The sequence below is a fragment of the Aethalodelphis obliquidens genome, unplaced genomic scaffold (assembly GCF_003676395.1).
Source record: "Aethalodelphis obliquidens isolate GAN/ISIS:26980383/991018 unplaced genomic scaffold, ASM367639v1 scaffold14, whole genome shotgun sequence".
NCBI lineage: Eukaryota > Metazoa > Chordata > Mammalia > Artiodactyla > Delphinidae > Aethalodelphis > Aethalodelphis obliquidens.
Window position 1 is genome coordinate 35207045 of NW_020837958.1, and position 20243 is coordinate 35227287.

General features: G+C 35.9%; 1 protein-coding gene across 6 annotated transcripts in view; it reads left to right on the top strand.

Moving 5' to 3' along the window:
• Window positions 1-20243, top strand: part of SBF2 (SET binding factor 2) — a 459568-nt gene that overhangs the window by 261071 nt on the left and 178254 nt on the right. For all 6 annotated transcript variants that reach the window (XR_003434541.1, XM_027115413.1, XM_027115415.1 and 3 more), the window contains 5 exons: window positions 3027-3104; window positions 4233-4346; window positions 4880-5008; window positions 8073-8171; window positions 18470-18674. Coding sequence is in view for 5 of the 6 variants with exons in the window: in XM_027115413.1 (XP_026971214.1) it covers window positions 3027-3104; window positions 4233-4346; window positions 4880-5008; window positions 8073-8171; window positions 18470-18674 (625 nt within the window). In the remaining variant the exon portion in view is untranslated. The remainder of the gene's footprint in view (window positions 1-3026; window positions 3105-4232; window positions 4347-4879; window positions 5009-8072; window positions 8172-18469; window positions 18675-20243) is intronic.

Consider the following 20243-nt stretch of genomic DNA (forward strand, 5'->3'; position numbering starts at 1 on the left):
GATATCATTTATTGACAGTGTAATTACTTAAAAAAGATATCTTCTTAAAACATGAATATATTCTCATATAGTAGTTAGAATAAGATTATTTATTAGATATTATCTAAAGAATATACTTTGAATCCTAACTGAATATTTGTTCTACATTCAGTTTTTCACTCAGCATACTTATTTAGTAGTTACTCTATACTGAATACTGTGCTAGGTATTGGAAACACACCTGTGAAAACAAGACCAGACTGTGCCTTGAAATCCCTGAATCTCCTAACATTCCTCATTAGAAGCTAGCACCTGTTCCTTTTCCTTCGCCTTCTTTATTGACATCTCATTTCTCTTTGGTAGGTGTGCTTCTTGCAAAACAATGCGATAGCAACCGGTCAGTGTTTCCAAGTTACTACAAAAAAGATGTAACCTAGTGATAGATTAAATGTCCAGCATTCTATGCAGTGAAGTTTTAAGAAATATTGTGACTTGGGTGTTTCTCATTGAAACAAATTTAATTCTTTTGTCAACCTTTGTTTATTTTTAAAAGTACAGTATTTTATTTTACTGACAACATTTTAGGTGCCCATTTATCCATCATCAGAAATTTGAAACTTAGAAATTTTGCATTCCCTTTCAAGCCATTACTAGAACTAAGACCTTCATATTCTTCTTGAATAGTATTCCAGTCTGAACTGTTTAAAATCTTTTTTTTTTTTCCCCTTAAACAGGAACTTAGGAACTCAGAAGTCTAGGATTACCAGGAGGGATTTATTCTCAGAATTGTTAGTCCTTATGTTGTTATAGTGGATTCTGTGGAATGGGAACATTTAGAGAAGACTGACTTTTCCTAATATAATTTGTAATCTGGGATACAAGGTGTGATAGAGTAAAAAGCAACTAGTTTAGGACTTAGGAGAACTAAATTCCAGTCTACATCCTGCCACTTGATATTTTGAGCAAATCACATTACATCTCTAGGCCTCTGTTTCCTAGTCTTTATCAATAGGATGAATATTTTATACAAAGGATGACAAATGACTGTTTCCCAGAGTGAAGTATCGAGATGATTTGGGGTGGTATGTGGCAACTTTTTTAATTTTAATAATTATGTATTATAATGTTTATTAAAAATAGCATACAAAACCTGTGACTTCACAGATGGTATCATCTAAGAAAATACTAGATTTAAAGAGATAAGATAATTTAAAGACATTTTAAAGAAAAATATTAGGTAAATAATTGCATCAGTCGTATATGGATATAGCAAAAGCTGAGAAGGTAGTATTTGAGTGATTGAAAAAAGTTTTATGTTTCTAGAAAATTAAATAAGTTTTAAAATCTTATGTATGATTACTTAATGATATTTTTAATTATGCAGGAATTAGGTACCAAAATTAACAAAGATTAAGATTTTAGTTCTTAAATCAGTGGCTCTTGGTAGAGGTTCTGCTGCACACTGGTAAACCTTAACCTACAACACCTGTGCCACCAAGTTTAATCAATGAGTAAAATTCATTTCTGATAAAACTGAGTATGCCTACTTATGTAGTTTTCAAGCACTGTTGTGGATTATGTACTACAGTGTACATGAGAGCATAGTATACTGGCAAAATAGGACCAAAAAGAAATCACATTTGATGGACTGTGTGGGAGATTTGACACACAAGTATATGAGCTTCATTTGGTCAGTAAATAATTGTAATCAAATGGTTACACAGTACTCCAACTGTATAATAATCATGGATAATTTATAGACATGAAGATGTTATTATACTGTAGTAATGATTTGGTGATTGGATTGTAAATATTATTGATATTTTGGTGTCGTGTATAAGTGTTGTTTTGAGCCTTTTGGTCTATTGTAAGTATGTTACGAAACGCTGAGTATTTGAAAATGATTCTGCAAAGACAAAAATTTGCTACATGATGATACAAAGTTATTTTTTTCTTTTAAGTCCTGCATGGACCTTTCTTTCCCACCTGCTCCCCAACCTGCTTTCCTTCAAAGCCTAACACAAATGTTAGTTACCTTCTTTTTTAACTTTCCCTAGGTTGAATTAATTATACTTTATATTCATATATTACTATTATATATATTTGTAATACTTGTCACATTGTGTTATACTGTTACCCCTCTGGACTTTGAGGTTCATAAATTTATTTCCTTTCTCCTCAGTATTTTAATTAATTAACTAATTAATTTTTAACTACACTAAGAAACATAAAAACAAATGCTTAAGATTTTCAACTGTATAGACAAATAACTCTGCCCTAGACCATTCTGTTTCCAGAAGTGACTACTGTTTTACAGTTTAGTGTGTATTTCAGAACTTTACATTTTCATTTATATATATATATATATATATATCAGTGCATGTACATATATAGATTTAGGATTTATTTTGTTTTATATTCAAATAAATGAAATCACACTATGTGTGTTTTTCTAGAACATGGGTTTTTTAAAATTGTTTATTTATTTTTGACTGCATTGGGTCTTCGTTGCTGCCTGCTGGCTTTCTCTAGTTGCAGCAAGCGGGGGCTACTGTTTGTTGCGGTGCGCGGGCTTCTCATTGCAGTGGCTTCTCTTGTTGTGGAGCGCAGGCTCTAGGCGCGCAGCCTTCAGTAGTTGTGGCGCGCAGGCTCAGTAGTTGTGGCTCACAGGCTCTAGAGTGCAGGCTCAGTAGTTGTGGCACATGGGCTTAGTTGCTCCGCAGCATGTGGGATCTTCCCGGACCAGGGCTCAAACCTGTGTCCCCTGCATTTACATGCGGATTCTTAACCACTGGACCACCAGGGAAGTCCCTAGAACATGTTTTTTGTTTTTTGTTTTTTTTTTTTTCATGTTTTTTAATTAAATATTTTTTCTTGCTTTTCACATAGTACATACAGAGCTGCCTCAGCTAACTCATTGTATTCCATGGAGGAAATATATTGTAATTCATGTACTGACACTTTTTCATCTTAATGCCCCAGGTAGATCAAATAATAGATTTTATTGATATTACAATCTTTTATGTAACAAAGCTTCTTTGCTTTAGATTCTACACCCAGATTTGGAAGTAGCAGATCATGCTTTTCCCCCTCCACGAACAGCTTTATCTCACTCAAAAATGCTGGTAAGAAGTTTAATATTTAAATTTGATGTTTTTAAAAAGAGTTGCTTTTCTTTGTATGTTTTTCAAAGAAGCTGAGTATAGTGAGAGTTAGATGGACAGCCTAGTAAAGGTGTGCCAAATTAGAAATTAGGAGAATTGTCACTGACTGACCTTGTGACCTGCTCAAGGAGAAGCCTCAGGCAGTACACTGACTGGGAGGGGGAGTAAGCTAAGACTGTTGCTCTGAGGAGGCATGAGTAAGTATGGGACAAAAAATCAGAACATAGATTAGAGCCTGAAAAACTGTGTCAAGCATCAAATCAAAAGGGTCAGGCAAGGATAAAAAAGGGAAGCTTACAAAAAATGGAAACAGAGATTGTTGGTTACAGGAGAGAATTAAGTTTAAGGAGTGAGTGGATGAATGTAGCTCCAAATGGAAGCCATAAAAGAGTGAATATATAACAGACACCCTTTTTTAATTTTGATCATTGCATTTCTTAGAGATGAGCTTTGTGGTCAGTAAGGAACATTATAGAGCTGCACACCTTTGACAAATTATGAAGCATTTTTAACTGTTTCTTCGTCAATTAAATAAGAGGTTGACTAAATAAATCTGTAAGTTTCCTTAGAGTTCTAAAACTAGGATTTTTTAAAAATCTGAATTATCAAAACAGATTTTTGCCATACCTTATTAATATAAGAATAGATTTTTATAAATTGGATAAACTTTGGAACAGTTTCATAAGCCTTTAAGATACAGTCTTGAGTGTTTTCTTTTGTATTTGTGACTGTAATTCATTTGATGGATATAAAAATCAAATGACTTGGGAAATATGCCCTTCTCTAACATGGTGAAAGGGGAGACCCTGTGATTTATGGGTTTTTCTGAGAGGAAAATTGGATGTACTAGAAGCAAGTTTTGTTTGGTTCAGCTTTTAAAAGAACTATTTAATGGCCTCTACTCTCCAACAATGGGACAGACTAGATGTCCATCACTTAATGCTGCCACAAATGAGTCTTCTGTGTAGGAAACACAGACAGATTTATTAAATAATCTCTCAGGTTCTTTCCAACTTTTCGACTTTGTGATTTTTCGTTTGTTTTTTTAAGCAATTTAATTATCTAACATGTTTCTTCTTATATTTTCAGGATAAAGAAGTGCGTGCAGTTTTTCTTAGATTATTTGCACAGCTTTTCCAAGGATATAGATCATGCTTACAACTCATAAGAATTCATGCAGAACCAGTAATACATTTTCACAAGGTAAGATATAATACCATATTGTATGTATCCAAAATGTAGACTCTAATTTACTAAAACAGCTTGGTTGTCTTTTTCTAGCCATGTATTTTGACCTTAATTTATCAAATGTGATTATTTAAAATTTCTGCTTTTTGTGGTTAGGTGATAATATTTTTCTTCTTTTCTATATTTTTATTGGAACGTAGTTGATTTACAGTGTTGTGTTAGTGTCAGGTGTACGATAATCTTTAATAGTACTGTGGAGCTGACCTATTTTCCTTTATAGTATGGTAACTTTAAGTTGATTTTTCTTTTAAAATTGAGGTTATTTCTGATTTCCCCTCATGCTTTACAGACAGATTCATTTTTATTCTTTTCAATACATGTAGTATTTCAGGTGTCAAAACCCTTTTAGAGAGGAATGTATTTTTTAACAACACATTTATGCATGAAGACATTTATTCAGGCTTTGATCTTTCTATTATATTTATGTTTTGATCATTCATCCATTAATAAGTGATAACTTATTCATTTCACATTTTCTTTCTTTACAGACAGCTTTCTTGGGACAGCGTGGTTTGATTGAGAATGATTTCCTCACAAAAGTTCTCAATGGAATGGCATTTGCAGGTTTTGTTTCAGAAAGAGGTCCTCCCTATAGATCCTGTGATCTTTTTGATGAGGTATAGTTCTTATCAAATGAATGCATTATTTACACACAAAATTAGACTAGTAGATAAAAGTAGAGAAGTAGTGTTTTAAACATTTAATCAAAATAAAAACTATTTATTATTATGCATATCAGATCTTGATGTTTATAATGTGGATTAGAAAAATTAGAAAAAAATATAATTATTGGATGTCTCAGAAATACATAAAAATCTTGAACAACTGAATTTTTTTTTTTTTTGGCCCCGCTGTGCAGCTTGCGGGATCTTAGTTCTCTGACCAGGGATGGAACCTGTATCCCCGGCAGTGGAAGCGTGGAGTCCTAACCACTGGACTACCAGGGAATTCCCTTGAACAACTGAATTTTAAATATTTGATTAAAATCTTTTTGAAAAATTGACAGTGATTGTATAGATAGAACTTATCAGTTTTATAGAGAGAAAGATCTAAGTTCAATGTATAAATAGTTTATTTCAGACTGCAGTTACATTTAATCTATCAGTGTCTTAGAGCCATAGTTTAGCTAAGCCATTCTTTTTTTTTTTTTAACTGTTATCTTTATTTTAATCAAAGCTTGGAAAATAAAGGAGGGAAGACACAATTTCAGTTCCTCGGTAAAAGATAGAACCACAAATAAGGGTATTTTTTTAAGTACTAATCCTTGGAAAATATAGCAGATTTCAAGTAAGAATTAGCACCTTCTTTGCATTTAGGTAAGCCATTCTTACTAATCAATAATCAGCATTTGTCTAGCTCCCTTAGGAGATACTAAGTATATTTAAGACAGATTTAGTCTCTATCTTCAAGGAATTGGCCATATAAAGGAAAAGTTAGGGCAGATGCAACTCACAATAAGGATCCTATTTTTTGCTAGTTGTGAATTTTCTTATTGTAATGCATCTTTCCATTTATCATTTAACTATGTTCATAGCAGCCCATTCTGGTGGATAGAACAATGACTCTTACTCCCATTTCAATTTCTGGAAGAACATTATATTGGAACCAATAAATGTAAAAGTTAAATGTAAAAGTTCTTAGAAGTCTATAAAAGAAAAACACTCCTGGCACCCAAGGTAGTGAAGAATAGTAATAGTGATCATATTATGCTTCTGGTGGTCTTATTTTATATAGAGAAGTTAGGAATCAAGGTTTTAAAGATGCTTGGTTCAGAGAAGGGTCTTTTATTCTCTGTAAAGATAGTTAAGTTAGTTAAGAATGAAAGAAAAGGCATATGTTTTAGTTCTGAGTATGGAGATCTGCACCAAATGCTTTACTTAATAATAACACAAAGCATGTGAAGATCTAGGAGAGATTGCCCTGAGGTGGACAATTTTTTCTGATCACTGTTGATCTCTGATTCTCTAATATGATTGATCATTGATTATCTAATACTAACATATACCAGCCTTTAGATCTTGAACTAAGTAATTGATACATAATGTTTTATGTGGATGAATTAGGTGCTCCCCAGGGTCCTTTCTCGCGCCTATGCTTTATTAGTCTCTGAAGCATTCTAAATAGTAACATTGGTTTATGTACCCTTTGCTTTCTATCCAAATTCCTTTAGTAGCTCTCTCTAGCATCTTCATCACAACTAATAACCCAGATTGATTACTTCCAGAAAACTTGCTTGCCGGCTTGCCACAGCCTCTGACTGTATTTGTAACTGCTTCCCTTGTCTGAAGTGCTCTCTTTCTCCTTTTCAGTCCATTTTCGATACTCTTCTCATATCTCACCACCTCCTCCAGACTTTCCCAGAGTAGAGGACTCTGAGAGCCACTAGTCTGCATTAGCCTTTATTTTATGTCTCTAACTTTATATGGCAACTTGTCTTTTATTATGTTCATTTATATACTTAAGGGATAGATAGATAGATAGATAGATGGATGGCTGGATAGATTGATTCTTCAGTTTGGAAACAATGATAAGGCAAGGACTCTGTGTGAGATTCCTATTGGGTCTCCCCTTAGTGTTCATCCAGTTCTGTGTTCTGTCTACAGTGATGATTTTTGATGTCTTATTGATGATGTTACTTGAAAACCAGTTATTTGTATGTTTACTTCAGTCAAGGGCTTAAAAAAAATGGGACACCGGACCTAAGTAATTTCTTCTTCTACCCTCTTTGGCCATTTAACTGGTTTGCAGGGGAATGTGCTTTTAGGAAAATTACACTTGCTTCTGGGAAAGGGATCCTTGTTTTCATTTAGCCAAGGGCAGCCTACCACACACAAGGCTTATGGAGCTTGGAGTGACAGCTTGCACTGTGTGTTGTCTTGTCCCCACACTCCCATCAAATAGACCTGCTAGAAGGAAAGAAACGTTTGACTTTCTTTGGCAATCCTTCTGAATCCTGGCCTAGAAGAGGTGGAGTCATAGTTTTATATGTCTGCTCCAGTGAATCTATTAGTTCCTTGCATGAGAATTCCTACATTATACCCTTAAAAAAAAATCCATCTGTTTACCTCCTCCCTATACCTCATTTTTTCCTGTCAGTACTCTTTGCTCTACTTCAAGTGTACACACTAGCACAGTTCTCCCAGTAAGTTAGTTGGTTAGGAAATGGATCAGAGTTTATAAAATTTGAGAACTAGAAGGAACCTAAAGGTCATCTTGTTCTTCCATCTTATTTTAGAGATGAAGAAACTGAAGCTCAGGAGTTTTAGTGACTTGTTTCAAATCATGCTGTTAGCATGCTAGGACTAGAGTGACCCAACTTGAACATTTGGTTCATATTTTGTGAGTTAGGGAAATGTTTGAAGACTTTCTGACCATCTGAAATTCTCTGAGAGAATTCTCTGAGTGAGGCCTGGAGAATGAGAGAAGAATCTGAGTTCCAGAAATGACTTTTTCCAAGACCCTAAATCAGCAGAGAGAGACCACCAGAACATGCAAGGGCTTGACTGACTCTGTAACTGTAAAATAGAGGCAAAACACAGTAAAAATCTAAAACAATTTGTTTTAATAATAGTATACATTTTGGATGCTTTCTGGTTTGCAAATTGTGTGAAATTTTCACACAGTTTTCTATATTCAGCATATTTGGGAGTTGATGTTTTACCATTTGATTCTTTTTCCAAGTTGGTAGCTTTTGAAGTAGAGCGAATTAAAGTTGAAGAAAATAACCCAGTGAAGATGATAAAGCATGTCAGAGAACTTGCTGAGCAACTATTCAAAAATGTAAGTAAGTGTATTTATTTAGACAGCCATTAATTTTAAAAGTATTAATAAAGTATTTTGTTTGAAAAATTAAAAAGCTTTGTATTCCTAGTGATTATCTCTTTTGTTCTTTGGGACTATGAGTTACAAGATATTACAGTTGGTACTGGGCATCAAAATAGACCTCACTTTTCAAAGTGATTTTCCTGTCAATTGCTCTATTACAAAAACATATTAGTCACAATTTTCCAGTTTGTCATTTGCCTTCATTGTGATTTTCATTTAGGTCTCTGTCTTCTTAAGAGTGTATTGAACATTTTTGAGATGTAAAGATTAGACTCATTGGAAACCAGAACTGCGTCAGACAGAATTGACCAATTTACTCTGCTCTAGCTTTGTACAGTGATTGTCCACTGTATCAGGAAAAACTTTGAGTTGTATTGTTTTGAACATATAGGGAGTGAAAAGCGAAAGAAAGAAAGAAAGAAAACTGTCAGGTGACTACAGAAACTCAAGGGTGAAAATATTCCCTGAGAGGAGAAATACAATAAGTTAAAAAGACTGGAGTGTGGTAAAATATGCATTTGGATACCAGGAAAGAAGAAAACCTAAGATGCACACAGAAAAGTGGATTGTGGCTAATGATATCTCCTGCGTGTGAAGCTTTTCAGAGTTGAATCTTTTTACTAAGTAAAGGGAAGTAAGTGAGAAGTATGGTTTTCCAGGGGAAAGTTGAGGGAAGATGCATTTTAAAGGAAATACAGTTAAGAAAGATTTTGGGTCAGTATACTGGTATTGTATAACTTCATTATTTGAATAGGTGGACCTTTTTGGATGTTGGATCATTAGTCAGTGCTTTGTCACATCCATTCGAAATCTGAGAACCAATTGGATAAAAACATGAATACTAAACTGTGTTTCTTTGTTTCATATTATTCAGTTATTTATGAATTTTATTCCTGAAGTTATTTTAAAATTTATCCCTTGGACTGATATCCTAAATTCCACATTTATAACTGTGTCCAATATAATAAATCTGTTTCTTGATTAGTATGCTGAAACTTAAAAAAGAATTCTGTCAGAAGGAAAACTTGTGTTCTGTGCTGGTCTTTGCCATTTATTGTCAATATGATGGCTGTATAGAACTAACGTGTAGCGTGATCACATGAGAAAATTCTGTTGACGTATTGTAATAATAATAAATATTGAGTGTTTAGCACAACGTGCCAGGCATGGAATTAAGCACTTTACATACATCATCTCTAATCCTTATAACGATGTAAAATAGGTGTCATTATCCCCATTTTACTGGGAATAATTGGCTCAGGATCATATGGTTATTAAGTGATTGAATCCAGATTTTAAATTCAGGAATTTTCCTCTATCCAGTTCCTAAGACTATCTTCTTTCACTCCATTAGGCTGGCTCATCTCCAATTGGAAAAATAGTGGTACTTCCAAAGGCTGACTTTATACTTTTTTCTTTATAAAGCTCTTTAATGTATTTTCTCATTTGACTTGAAAATGGCCCTGTGAGGTAGATAGGGCAGGTGTTGATATGTGAGGAAATTGAAGATTAGAAAGGTTTTTTCCTGGCCTACTAGGAGTGATTTATTTATGGATTTCAAAGAATAGCAAAACATCAAATGGGAATCAGTGTTTGAGACTCTGGGACTGATCCCTTTAATAACTGAATATCTATTTCTTGCATTTTTACAAGACTGTTCCAGAACTGCAAAATTGTATAGCCAGTAAGTGACCAGAGCTGGGGTTGTGACCCAGGTTTGTCTCTGTCACAGGACAGAATATGCAGTGTATGTAAGGGAGTGTGCCAAGCCATTGTGATGCAAAAACAAAGTAACTGAAATATAATGATAGCTTAAATGTAATCTGTAACTTAAGTTTAATGATACGTAGCTTACACTAAGCCAAAACAAAACTGAAAACTGCAATAAAATAAATATCTAGTAATTATATGTTCTTAAGGGTGATTGTAAAACACAAACAGCCCCCATCCTATAGAATAGCACTTTTAAAGTGATCATCGTGAGGGATGTATTACTAGGTAAGATATGGAAATCGCCCTTCAAATGTACTCTGCATTTCTTGAGCCCTTGCTGGGCTTTTTCCCTTCCACAGTCTAATTCTGTTCCATTTAAGTTAATCAAATTTGTTCATTCAGTATGTATATTACGTACCTACTAGTTCCAGGCATTTTCTAGGTACATGATTCCACTAATATCCTTGAGAAGGGGATACACATACATGATGAATGAGTAATGAGTATTTGAGAATATTCCAGTGGATTATCATCAGACTTTATGAGATTCCTTCCAGTTCTGTGATTCTAAATCCATGATGGTCCTAAAGTAAATACAAAGTTTTTTCTGAAGTAAATACAAAGTTTTATCTGAAGTAGATACAAAGTTAAAAACAGACATGATGGTAAAGTTACTTTCTTGGGTTGTACAGGAAGTTGAGGGGAGGGAGGAAGGATGGTCTCAATGCAAGGAAAATAATCCAGATGGTTCTATTTTTAACTAGTCTTTTTTTTTTTTATCACATTTCTAAAATTCCCTTTTGGTAAGCAAAAACCAACCATATAATTTGACTGTTTCCTTATTATTGGGTTAGAATTGAGACCTGGTGATTCCATTCAGATGTTTGTAAATACTTTATTGCACTGAAGTCTGGTATGTGTATCTAGCCTCTCTCTTTCACTTCCCTTTGAAGTACCTCAAAAACAAACGTTAACTGTCCAGTTTCTTATCATCATTCCCTTATAGTGCTTTTCAGTGAGTAGGGATGAATTGTAGGAATGTGAGTAGACCTGAGTAGGATGAATTGCAACGGGGTTTAGCTGCTCTTTTAACTTTCTGAAGCTTCCTAAATAATTAAGAAAAGGGTTTGGTGAGTTTGGTGGAGAAGGGAAAGGGAAGGTGGAATGAAGACGAAGGAAAGGAATAAATCCATTAGAGACAAATGTGTATGTGTTGGCAAAGTTATACCATGAAGATTTTTATTGGCCATACATTGGTACAGCTTTTCTTTCCATGCCGGGTTGATAATACTGTGTCTGCCTACTTTGGCTATCAGAATTCTTGATGTCTACATGACAGCACATGTAGCTACTCACCTGCTCTTTCTCTGTGATTCTTGGTATACACTTATAAAAGACAACTAGCTGAATGCAAAATGAGAATATTAGGATAGGTCAGATCAAGAGCTTTATAAACATCTGTTCCAAGGCAGCAAGAAATCAATTGGACATGTGTTTTACTGTTTTACATAGTGCAGTTTTTCTAATTTGTTTTTCATCTGCGGTAGTACATAAACATTTGCTAGACTGTGTAATTTGTTTTCTTAAAAATTAAAGGAAAAATGAGAGGACTTGGACTTTCTTATAAAATAATATGAGATTTCTGTTTGTGCCTAATAAGTATTTCATTGCCCAGTGTTGAAACAAATAAGTCTGAAAACTAATGAGAGAACAAAGCCCAAATGCAGGAGTAGCCATTCTAAATCACATAAGATCTGTTCCCTTTACATTTCTGCAGAAAGTTAATTTCACTCCCAGGCACATTCAGTCTACACTGATGATATTTGTACTCTTTGCCAACTGTGAATAAAGGGGTTTGTTTTTGTTGTTATAGGAAGGAAGTAAAATATTACAGTCATCTTTCATCTTAAAAAGTCAAAACATAAACAACTTACTTAGATTGTTAGGATGAAATGAGGCCCCCACCCCAAAGCGTAAAAATCAGATTCCTTCCTCCACCCTGTCTGGTTTGCTTGTCTATTTTCAGTCGGGTTTACCATGGTGTAATCTACAGGTAGTAAGATTTACCCTTCTTAACGTGCGGTTTGATGGGTTTTGGTAAACGAATGAGTTTTGCGGCCACCGCCACCACACTGAGGGCGTAGAGCATTTCTGTCTCCCCCAGGTTTCTTCTTAATGCTCCCTTAGAGTCACATCGCTCTGCCACTTCAGACTCTTGGCACCTGATCTGTTTTCTGTCTCTGTAGTTTTTGCTTTTTCCATAATGTCATGACATAGTTTTTCGAGTCTGGTTTCTTTCTCTTAGAATAATGCATTTCAGACTCATCCATGCCACTGCATGTATGTCATTCCTGTTTATTGTTGAGCAGTACTCCATTGTATGGTTATACCAGAGTTTTATTTATCTGTTGAGCAAATGAAGGACAGTATTGGCAATTATGAGTAAAACCACCCTAAACATTTGCACAGGTTTTTGTGTGAACTTGAATATTTTTGCTCCTGAGTTAATATTTTAGGAGTAGGATGCTGGAAAAATGGTAACAAAATGTTATCTCTGTAAGAAACTGCCAGACTGTTTCCTTAAGTCTATACCATTTTTGCATTCCTGCCAGCAATATTTGAGTGTTCTGTTTGCTTTGTGTCTTCACCAACAGTTGGTATCCTCAGTTGTTTTTTTGTTTTGCTTTGTTTTTAGCCATTTTAATAGGTGTGTGGTTTTATCCTTTTATGGCTTTAATTTGCATGCCAGCGGGTGAGTGAGAGTATTAGGTCTCCTAGCTAGTCACTTTGTGCTTTCTTGGTACTTGTAAAAAGACTTGTCTTAGACCATGAAGCCTCCGTCTAGAGTCATGAATTAGAGCAGTTGTTCTAACAGGGGCAAACTCTGTACCCCCAGAAATTTGTCAGCGTCTGGAGACATTTTTTGGCTGTCCCAACTAGAAAGGGTATACTAGTAGCATCTAGTAAGTAGAGGCCAGGGATGCTTCTAAACATCTTACAGTATACAAGACACCCACTTTTCCCTGCCCCCCACCACCAAACAAAGAATTATCTAGCCCAAAATGTCAATAGTGTCAAGGTTAAGAAACCCTGAATTAGGGCAACCAGCACATTACATATTGAAGTCGTATACCAAATTTCTTTGTATTAAGGATGAGACATTAATTCTATTAGGTGATCATTGAAAGACCTGTGAGGATGGAAAATTGAGAGTGTTTCTTTCCATCAAACATGTTCACAGCCAGGCAACTCTAAAAAGTCCAGTTACATTTTTTCAGTGTTTAACGATTTAGTCCAATTGATAGTATTGGTTTCGGCTGTATTTAAAAGGATTTTTAAGAATTTGTGTAACACAGGTCTAGGTATGATTGGTGCACATTAAATAATTATTAAATACCTAAATTAATATGGGAAACTTGGTAAACCCTGACAAGGTCACACTGATTTGTCATTCATTGCTGAGACCAATGTGTTGGAAGAAATTTTTTTTCCCAGTGTGCCTACTTTGAATTTCCAGTAGGGTTTGGGGCTTTTTGTTTTGTCTTGCTTTGCTTTGCTTTTATTTGAAGTGCTTTCTCAGCCTTGTTTTTTGTAAGCCCTAAGCATATTCTCATTTAGCTTGCCAAAAAAAAAGAGAGAGAGAAAAGAAAAATCCATGTTTCCAGACCAGATGGTGTGTGTGTCATTTTTTCAAGTCTGAGAAAATCATTATACCTCCCATTGCTATAGTATACTCTAAAAGCAGGATTACAGAACCCACTTCTTGAAAATCATTATCCAACTTTAAAATTCCCTCTAAATGATAGTGCATTTTGCCAGCTTTCCTGTTGCTTTGGACAGAATTATGTTCACCATAAGTATGTAGTTGTCTAAGTCCTTAGTTATTACTTTATATTTGCACTTCTCTAAAATCAAAGATGAATATTTGGCTGCTTTTTGTTCTGTTGGAAAATAATGCATTTCCTTATTTCAACACGGAGATTCAACAATGAAATTGGGCTGCGGTTTTTAATGAGCTCAGTAATCTTCAAGGGATTGATCTAAACGCATTTGGAGTTACAAATTATAGCATGTTTCCAAGAACATGCAGAGTTCAACGAGCCTTAAAATGTCTCATTTCTGCTATCTTCTCAGAAGTCATTATGTGACTAAGGTGGGTGTGAGGTGGTGAGTGTGGTCCTTTATATTTACCATACTGCCCGCTAGAGGGCAGCAGCGTACAAATACGGCCGCCAGAAAACCAAATAGTACTAGATCTTGGAGCATGAGCCTTTTTTGAATTTTCTAAACACAGCTGAATATATTATCATTTAGTAACTTTAGCCCATAATCTGAATTTTTATGAAGACTATCTGTACAGCTAAAGGATAGCCTCAGCTTTGAACTTTGTTTTAAAATCATTTTTTAGAATGCTTATTATTCTGAATTGTATATGGATTTGGTTTACAATATTTCAAATTGCTTATGAGAAAAAAATACTATTAGTGACAAATAGCTATATCTTTTCTTTAATAAGTGATTTTTATTTAAACCCTCATTGAGTACTATTATTGTTGTCATTGTTGTTAAAATATAAGTAGCTGGTGATATGATGGGAACCCTGGGAGAAAGAGGTGGTTTTAGTTTCAGAGGCATGGTGTCATGCCATAGAATATGCAGTGACTAAACATTTTTCAAATGAATATACTCTAGTAAACTTTCAGAAAAGAGCTTTCAGATTTATTCTGGGGAAGTGTGTGTGTGTGTGTTGTAAAGCTTTCCTATAACAACTTGTTCCACCCTCACAAGAACCTTGTGAAGTAGGTATTATATTATTATCTTCCTTACAGATGAGGAAACTAAAACCCAAGTGGTAAGAGAATTGATACTGCACCGGGTCACGCTACTAGTGAGTGGCTAAGCTAGGATTTGACCCAGGCTGTCTGATATCAGAGACCATGAGCTAAAATTACTTTGTTGTATTACCTTCTCTCATTGAATTGTCTAACTTTTCCTTCTGAATTATAGTGTTTCCTGTCTCTATCACATTTTCACATATAGTCCTGCTTCTGGGCTTCTCTATTCCATTAGCCCTTTAACCCTTCAGTGATGCCAGTTACTATACTGTATTAATTATTAAAGGTTTGCATAAATTTTGATATCTGGAAAGTTTGACTTCTCTATTTACTCTTCTTCAGAATTGCCTTGACTGTTTTTGGATCTTTGATCTTCCTTACAAAGTTTAGGATGAATCCATAACATTACAGAATTTTGATTAGAAGCAATCAATATGTGTATCTTTATTTTTCTAAACCACCTTAAGTCATTTTTGGAGCAAGAGAGAAGAATACATAGTAAGAGAGAGAGAAAATATACTAGAAAAGATACTGGCACCACTAAGAAGATTTCTACTTTTATTTTTCCATTTTTTCAAATTTGTTTTAATGAATATTATTTATATCATAGGAAGTATATTTAAAGTTTTTATTTTATTATAAAGAAAATAAGTATAGATAGAAATGGAAGTAGTGAAGAATGTACTTTAAATGATTCAAACTCAAAATCCACATGAATTACCTCCCCCTCCTGAAAGAAATATCTGCCCAATGGGTATTAGAAAGTTGATATTTATAACTTTTGAGAAGACGAGGTATCTTAGATATTGTGCCTAAAGAACAGAGAAAAAACATGCTGCTTTTGGAAAAGGGCAGTTTCAGAAATTCTGGGCTAGTGATATTGGTGTTAATCCAGGTGTAATTTTGGAACAGTTTTTTCAACATATAGTTTAGAAAGTGGTGATTGTGAAGACTTGGCATAGGAATTTACTTATTTTTTCCTGTCTTTGCTGACAATATAAGGGGAAAATACAAAGTGTGTATGAGGGCTGCTTTGGCAAGAACAAGTTTTCAATCTGATTTCACCTTCTCAGGAACCTTTTAAGAAAAGCGTAAGTACAGGCATACCTCAGAGACATTGTGGGTTCAGTTCCAGACCACTGCAGTAAAGCGAATATCACAATAAAGTGAGTCACACGCATTTTTTGGTTTCTCAGTGCATATAAAAGTTGTGTTTACACTGTACTGTAGTCTGTTAACTGTGCAATAATAGTATTTGTGTCTAAATAAACAATGTACATGCCTTAATTTAAAAATACTTTTTTGCTAAAAAATGTTAACCATCATCTGAGCCTTCAGCAAATCATAATCTTTTTGTAATAATAACATCAAAGATCCCTGACCACATATCACCATAACAAATATAATAATGATGAAAAAGTTTGAAATATTGTTAGAATTACCAAAACATGACATAGAGACACAAAGTTAGCAAATACTGTTGGAAAAAATGGTGCCAGTACTCTTGTTCGACACAGGATTGCCACAGACCTTCAATTCGTAAAAAACCTAGTATCTACGAAGCACAATAAAGTGAAGTGCAATAAAACAAGGTATGCCTGTATATACTTAGGCAAAGTTATGTATCCAGCATCACATAATGAGCAGAGCAAAAACTAGAACCCAGGCTTTTGACACTTAAAGGAGTATTATTTCCATTGTATTGCTGAGATATGCTCCCTATATCATCTGCTGTGGTCTGGGTCTGGGTCAAATAACCAAAAAGAATTGTGGGGAGCAGCTCTGGTAGATGATGAGAGTTGGCCATTTTAACTGTCCAGAGAATGTATAGGGCAGTATTGAGCCTAATGTACAACGTGAATAACACAGGTTCAGGAGGAAAAAGAAATTTTCTGGTTGCAAAGAATAATAAATGCAAGAATTGGTCTAAGAATGATTGTATAGCAGCCTTCTTTTTTGTGTGTGTGTGTGGTATGCGGGCTTCTCACTGTTGTGGCCTCTCCCGTTACGGAGCACAGGCTCCGGACGCACAGGCTCAGCGGCTCCACGGCATGTGGGATCCTCCCAGACCGGGGCACGAACCCGTGTCCCCTGCATCAGCAGGCGGACCCTCAACCACTGCGCCACCGGGGAAGCCCCTATAGCAGCATTCTTTAGAGAACTTTGTAAAAAGGATGGATTCCACTCTGCCCGTAGTATTTGAAATATAATTCTACTTAAGTGGTAGCTGGATAAAAGTCCATGCCAGCCCTAAGGGTCTATGAAAATATTAACTGACACAATTAATTTAATTACTGCAATTCTAATATGTGTTCAACATTGTGTCCCACTCATTAGCATACAGTAGGAAGTAGTTTAGGGTGCCTGCTATGTGCCAGGCAGTTTCTAGATGCAATATGTATACAGCAGAGGATAAAAAAATAGTTTATAATTGATCAAAATGTCTGTCCTCTTGAGTTTCATTTTAATGAGAAAAGGACAGACAATAAACAAGTTAAATAGAATTTGTAGTACGTGAGAAGGTGACAAGGAAAATATAGTAAGGGGGATAGGGACTGTGTTGGGGGGTGTCATTTTAGATAGGGTGGGCACGAAAGGTGGCATTTGAGCAAAGACATGCAGGAAAAGAGAGAGGGTGCTGTACAAACTGGTGGGAGACAGGCATTCCAGGCAGAGGGAACAGTTAAGTGTGAAGACTTTGAGGCGGGAATTAGAAGGCCTGTGTAGCAGGAGCAGAATGAATGAAGGAAACAGTAGTAGGGCACAGTCATATAGAGAAGCCATATCTTGTAAATTATTGTAAGAACTTTTGGTTTTACTCTGAATGAGATGAAGAGCTATTTGAATGAACAGAGTAGTTAGGTGATGATTTGACATTTTAACTAGATCACTCTGTCTGCGGTGTTAAAAATAGAGTGAGGGTAGGAGCAAAGGGTGGAGCAGGGAGACTGGTTAAGAGAATGTTCTGTAGCAACATGAGAGATATTGGCTTGAACCAAGATGTATTGAAAAGTGGTCAGGTTATAAACGTATTTTAAAGGCAAAGTGTAAAAGGTTTGCAGAGGAATGGATAATTCGGTATTAGAGAAAGGCATTAATGATTAAGCTTTTCACCGGAGTGATTGGAAAAAATAAATATGCCATTTACTGAAGTGGGGAAGACTGTAGAAAGCAGATTTGGAGGAGGTGAATATTAAGTGCTCCATTTTGGACATATATTTACAATGTTATTTTAAATCCAGATGGAAACACTATGTGCACGTGGTTGAATATACAGGTATGGAGTTCAGGAGGAAGCTCATTTGGAGATAAAAATTTGTGAATCATTGGTGATTTATGGTTTAAAGATAAAAGACTGGAAGTTACCACCAAGAAAGTAAGTGTAATTAGAAAAGTGGCCCATGATCTGAGCCCTGGGGTATTCACATAGTTAAGAGATTAGGGAGATGAAAAATAAACAAAGATGTAACAAGACGACCTAGAAACCAAGTGAAGAAAGTGTTCCTTGAAGAGGAAAAAGAGTGATCAGCTGTATCAGATGCTGCTGGTAAATCATGTAAGAAGTAAGATTCCAATACTCTGTATTTTATGGCATATATTTGAATGTATGTACAGTGTCTCATCTCTCTGATTTCAGTTTCTGGCTGACAATCTGCCATTGTTCTTTTAACTTTGGAATCATTTTACGTATGTTTCATATCGCAGGAAAATCCAAACCCTCATATGGCGTTTCAGAAAGTTCCACGTCCAACAGAAGGATCCCACTTGCGAGTTCATATTCTTCCTTTCCCAAAGATTAATGAAACTCGGGTACAGGAATTAATACAGGAAAATCTTGCCAAGAACCAGAATGCACCTCCTGCTTCAAGAGTGGAAAAGAAATGTGTTGTGCCCGCAGGTCCACCTGTTGGTATGTATTTGTCCATTTATTTGTTTTAAAACTAAACCTTTTGAGGACTTCCCTGGTGGTCCAGTGGTAAAGAATCCACCTTCCAATGCAGAGGACGTGGGTTCGATCCCTGGTCGCAGAACTGGGATCCCACATGTCACGGGGCAGCTAAGCCCGCGCGCCACAACTACTGAGCTCACGTGCCTCGATGAGAGAGCCCAAGTGCTGCAAACTACAGAGCCCACGCGCTCTGGAACCCCTGTGCCACAACTACAGAGCCCACGCACCCTGGAGCCTGTGTGCCACAACTAGGGAGAGAAAACCTGAATGCCACAACTAGAGAGAAGCCCGTGCACTGCAACGAAGAGCCTGCGCGCTGCATTGAAAGATCCCGCATGCCTCAACGAAGATCCCATGTGCTGCCACTAAGACCCGACGCAACCAAAAATAAATAAAAATAAATAATAAATAAATCTTAAAAGGAAAAAAGTAAACCTTTTATCAAGATGTAAGACACAAAAACAGAAGTGCACAGCTTGATGAGTTTTCACAAAGTGAACAAATTCGTGCAACCAGAATCAGCACTATCAATACCTAGAAACACTTTTCCATTCAGTACCCCTCACAGGGTAACGATTAGCCTAATGGCTCCCACTGTGGAATCTTCTCTTTTTTAAAAATAGCTATATTGAGATGTAATTCACATACCATAAAATTCACCCATTTAAAGTGTGCAATTCAGGATTTCCCTGGTGGCACAGTGGTTAAGAATCCGCCTGCCAATGCAGGGGACACGGGTTTGAGCCCTGGTCCGGGAAGATCCCACATGCCGTGGAGCAGCTAAGCCTGTGTGCCACAACTACTGAGCCTGCGCTCTAGAGCCCGTGACCCACAACTACTGAAGCCCACGTGCCTAGAGCCTGTGCTCAGCAACAAAAGAAGCCACCACAATGAGAAGCCTGCACACCACAACTAGAGAAAGCCCGTGTGCAGCAGCAAAGACCCAACGCAGCCAAGAAAAAAAAAAGTGTGCAATTCAGTGGTTTTTAGTATCTTCACAGAGTGCATTTTCACTGTCTAATTTCAAACATTTTCATTCCTCCAAATAGAAACACCCATACCCATTAGCAGTTACTCCCCACCCCACCCCCAAAACCACTCCTTCCCCAGCTTTAGGCGGTAATCTACTTCCTGTCTTTATAGATTTGCCTATTTTGGATATTTTATATAAATGGAATTGTACAATATGTGATCTTTTGTGATTGGCTTCTTTCATGTAGCATGATATTTTCAGGGTTCATCCATGTAGCATGTGTAGTACTTCATTGCTTTTTGTGGCTGAATAATATTCCATTGTATGGGTATGTATCACATTTTGTTATCCATATATCAGTTGATGGACATTTGGGTTGTTTCTACTTTTTGGCTACTAATAATAGTGCTGCTGTGAGCGTTCATGTGTAAGTTTTTGTGTGGACATATGTTTTCAGTTCTCTCAGGTAAATATCTAGGAGTGGAATTGTCAGGTTATATGATAAGCCTGTGTTTAATGTTTTGAGGAGCTGCCAGGCTATTTTCCAAAACAACCAC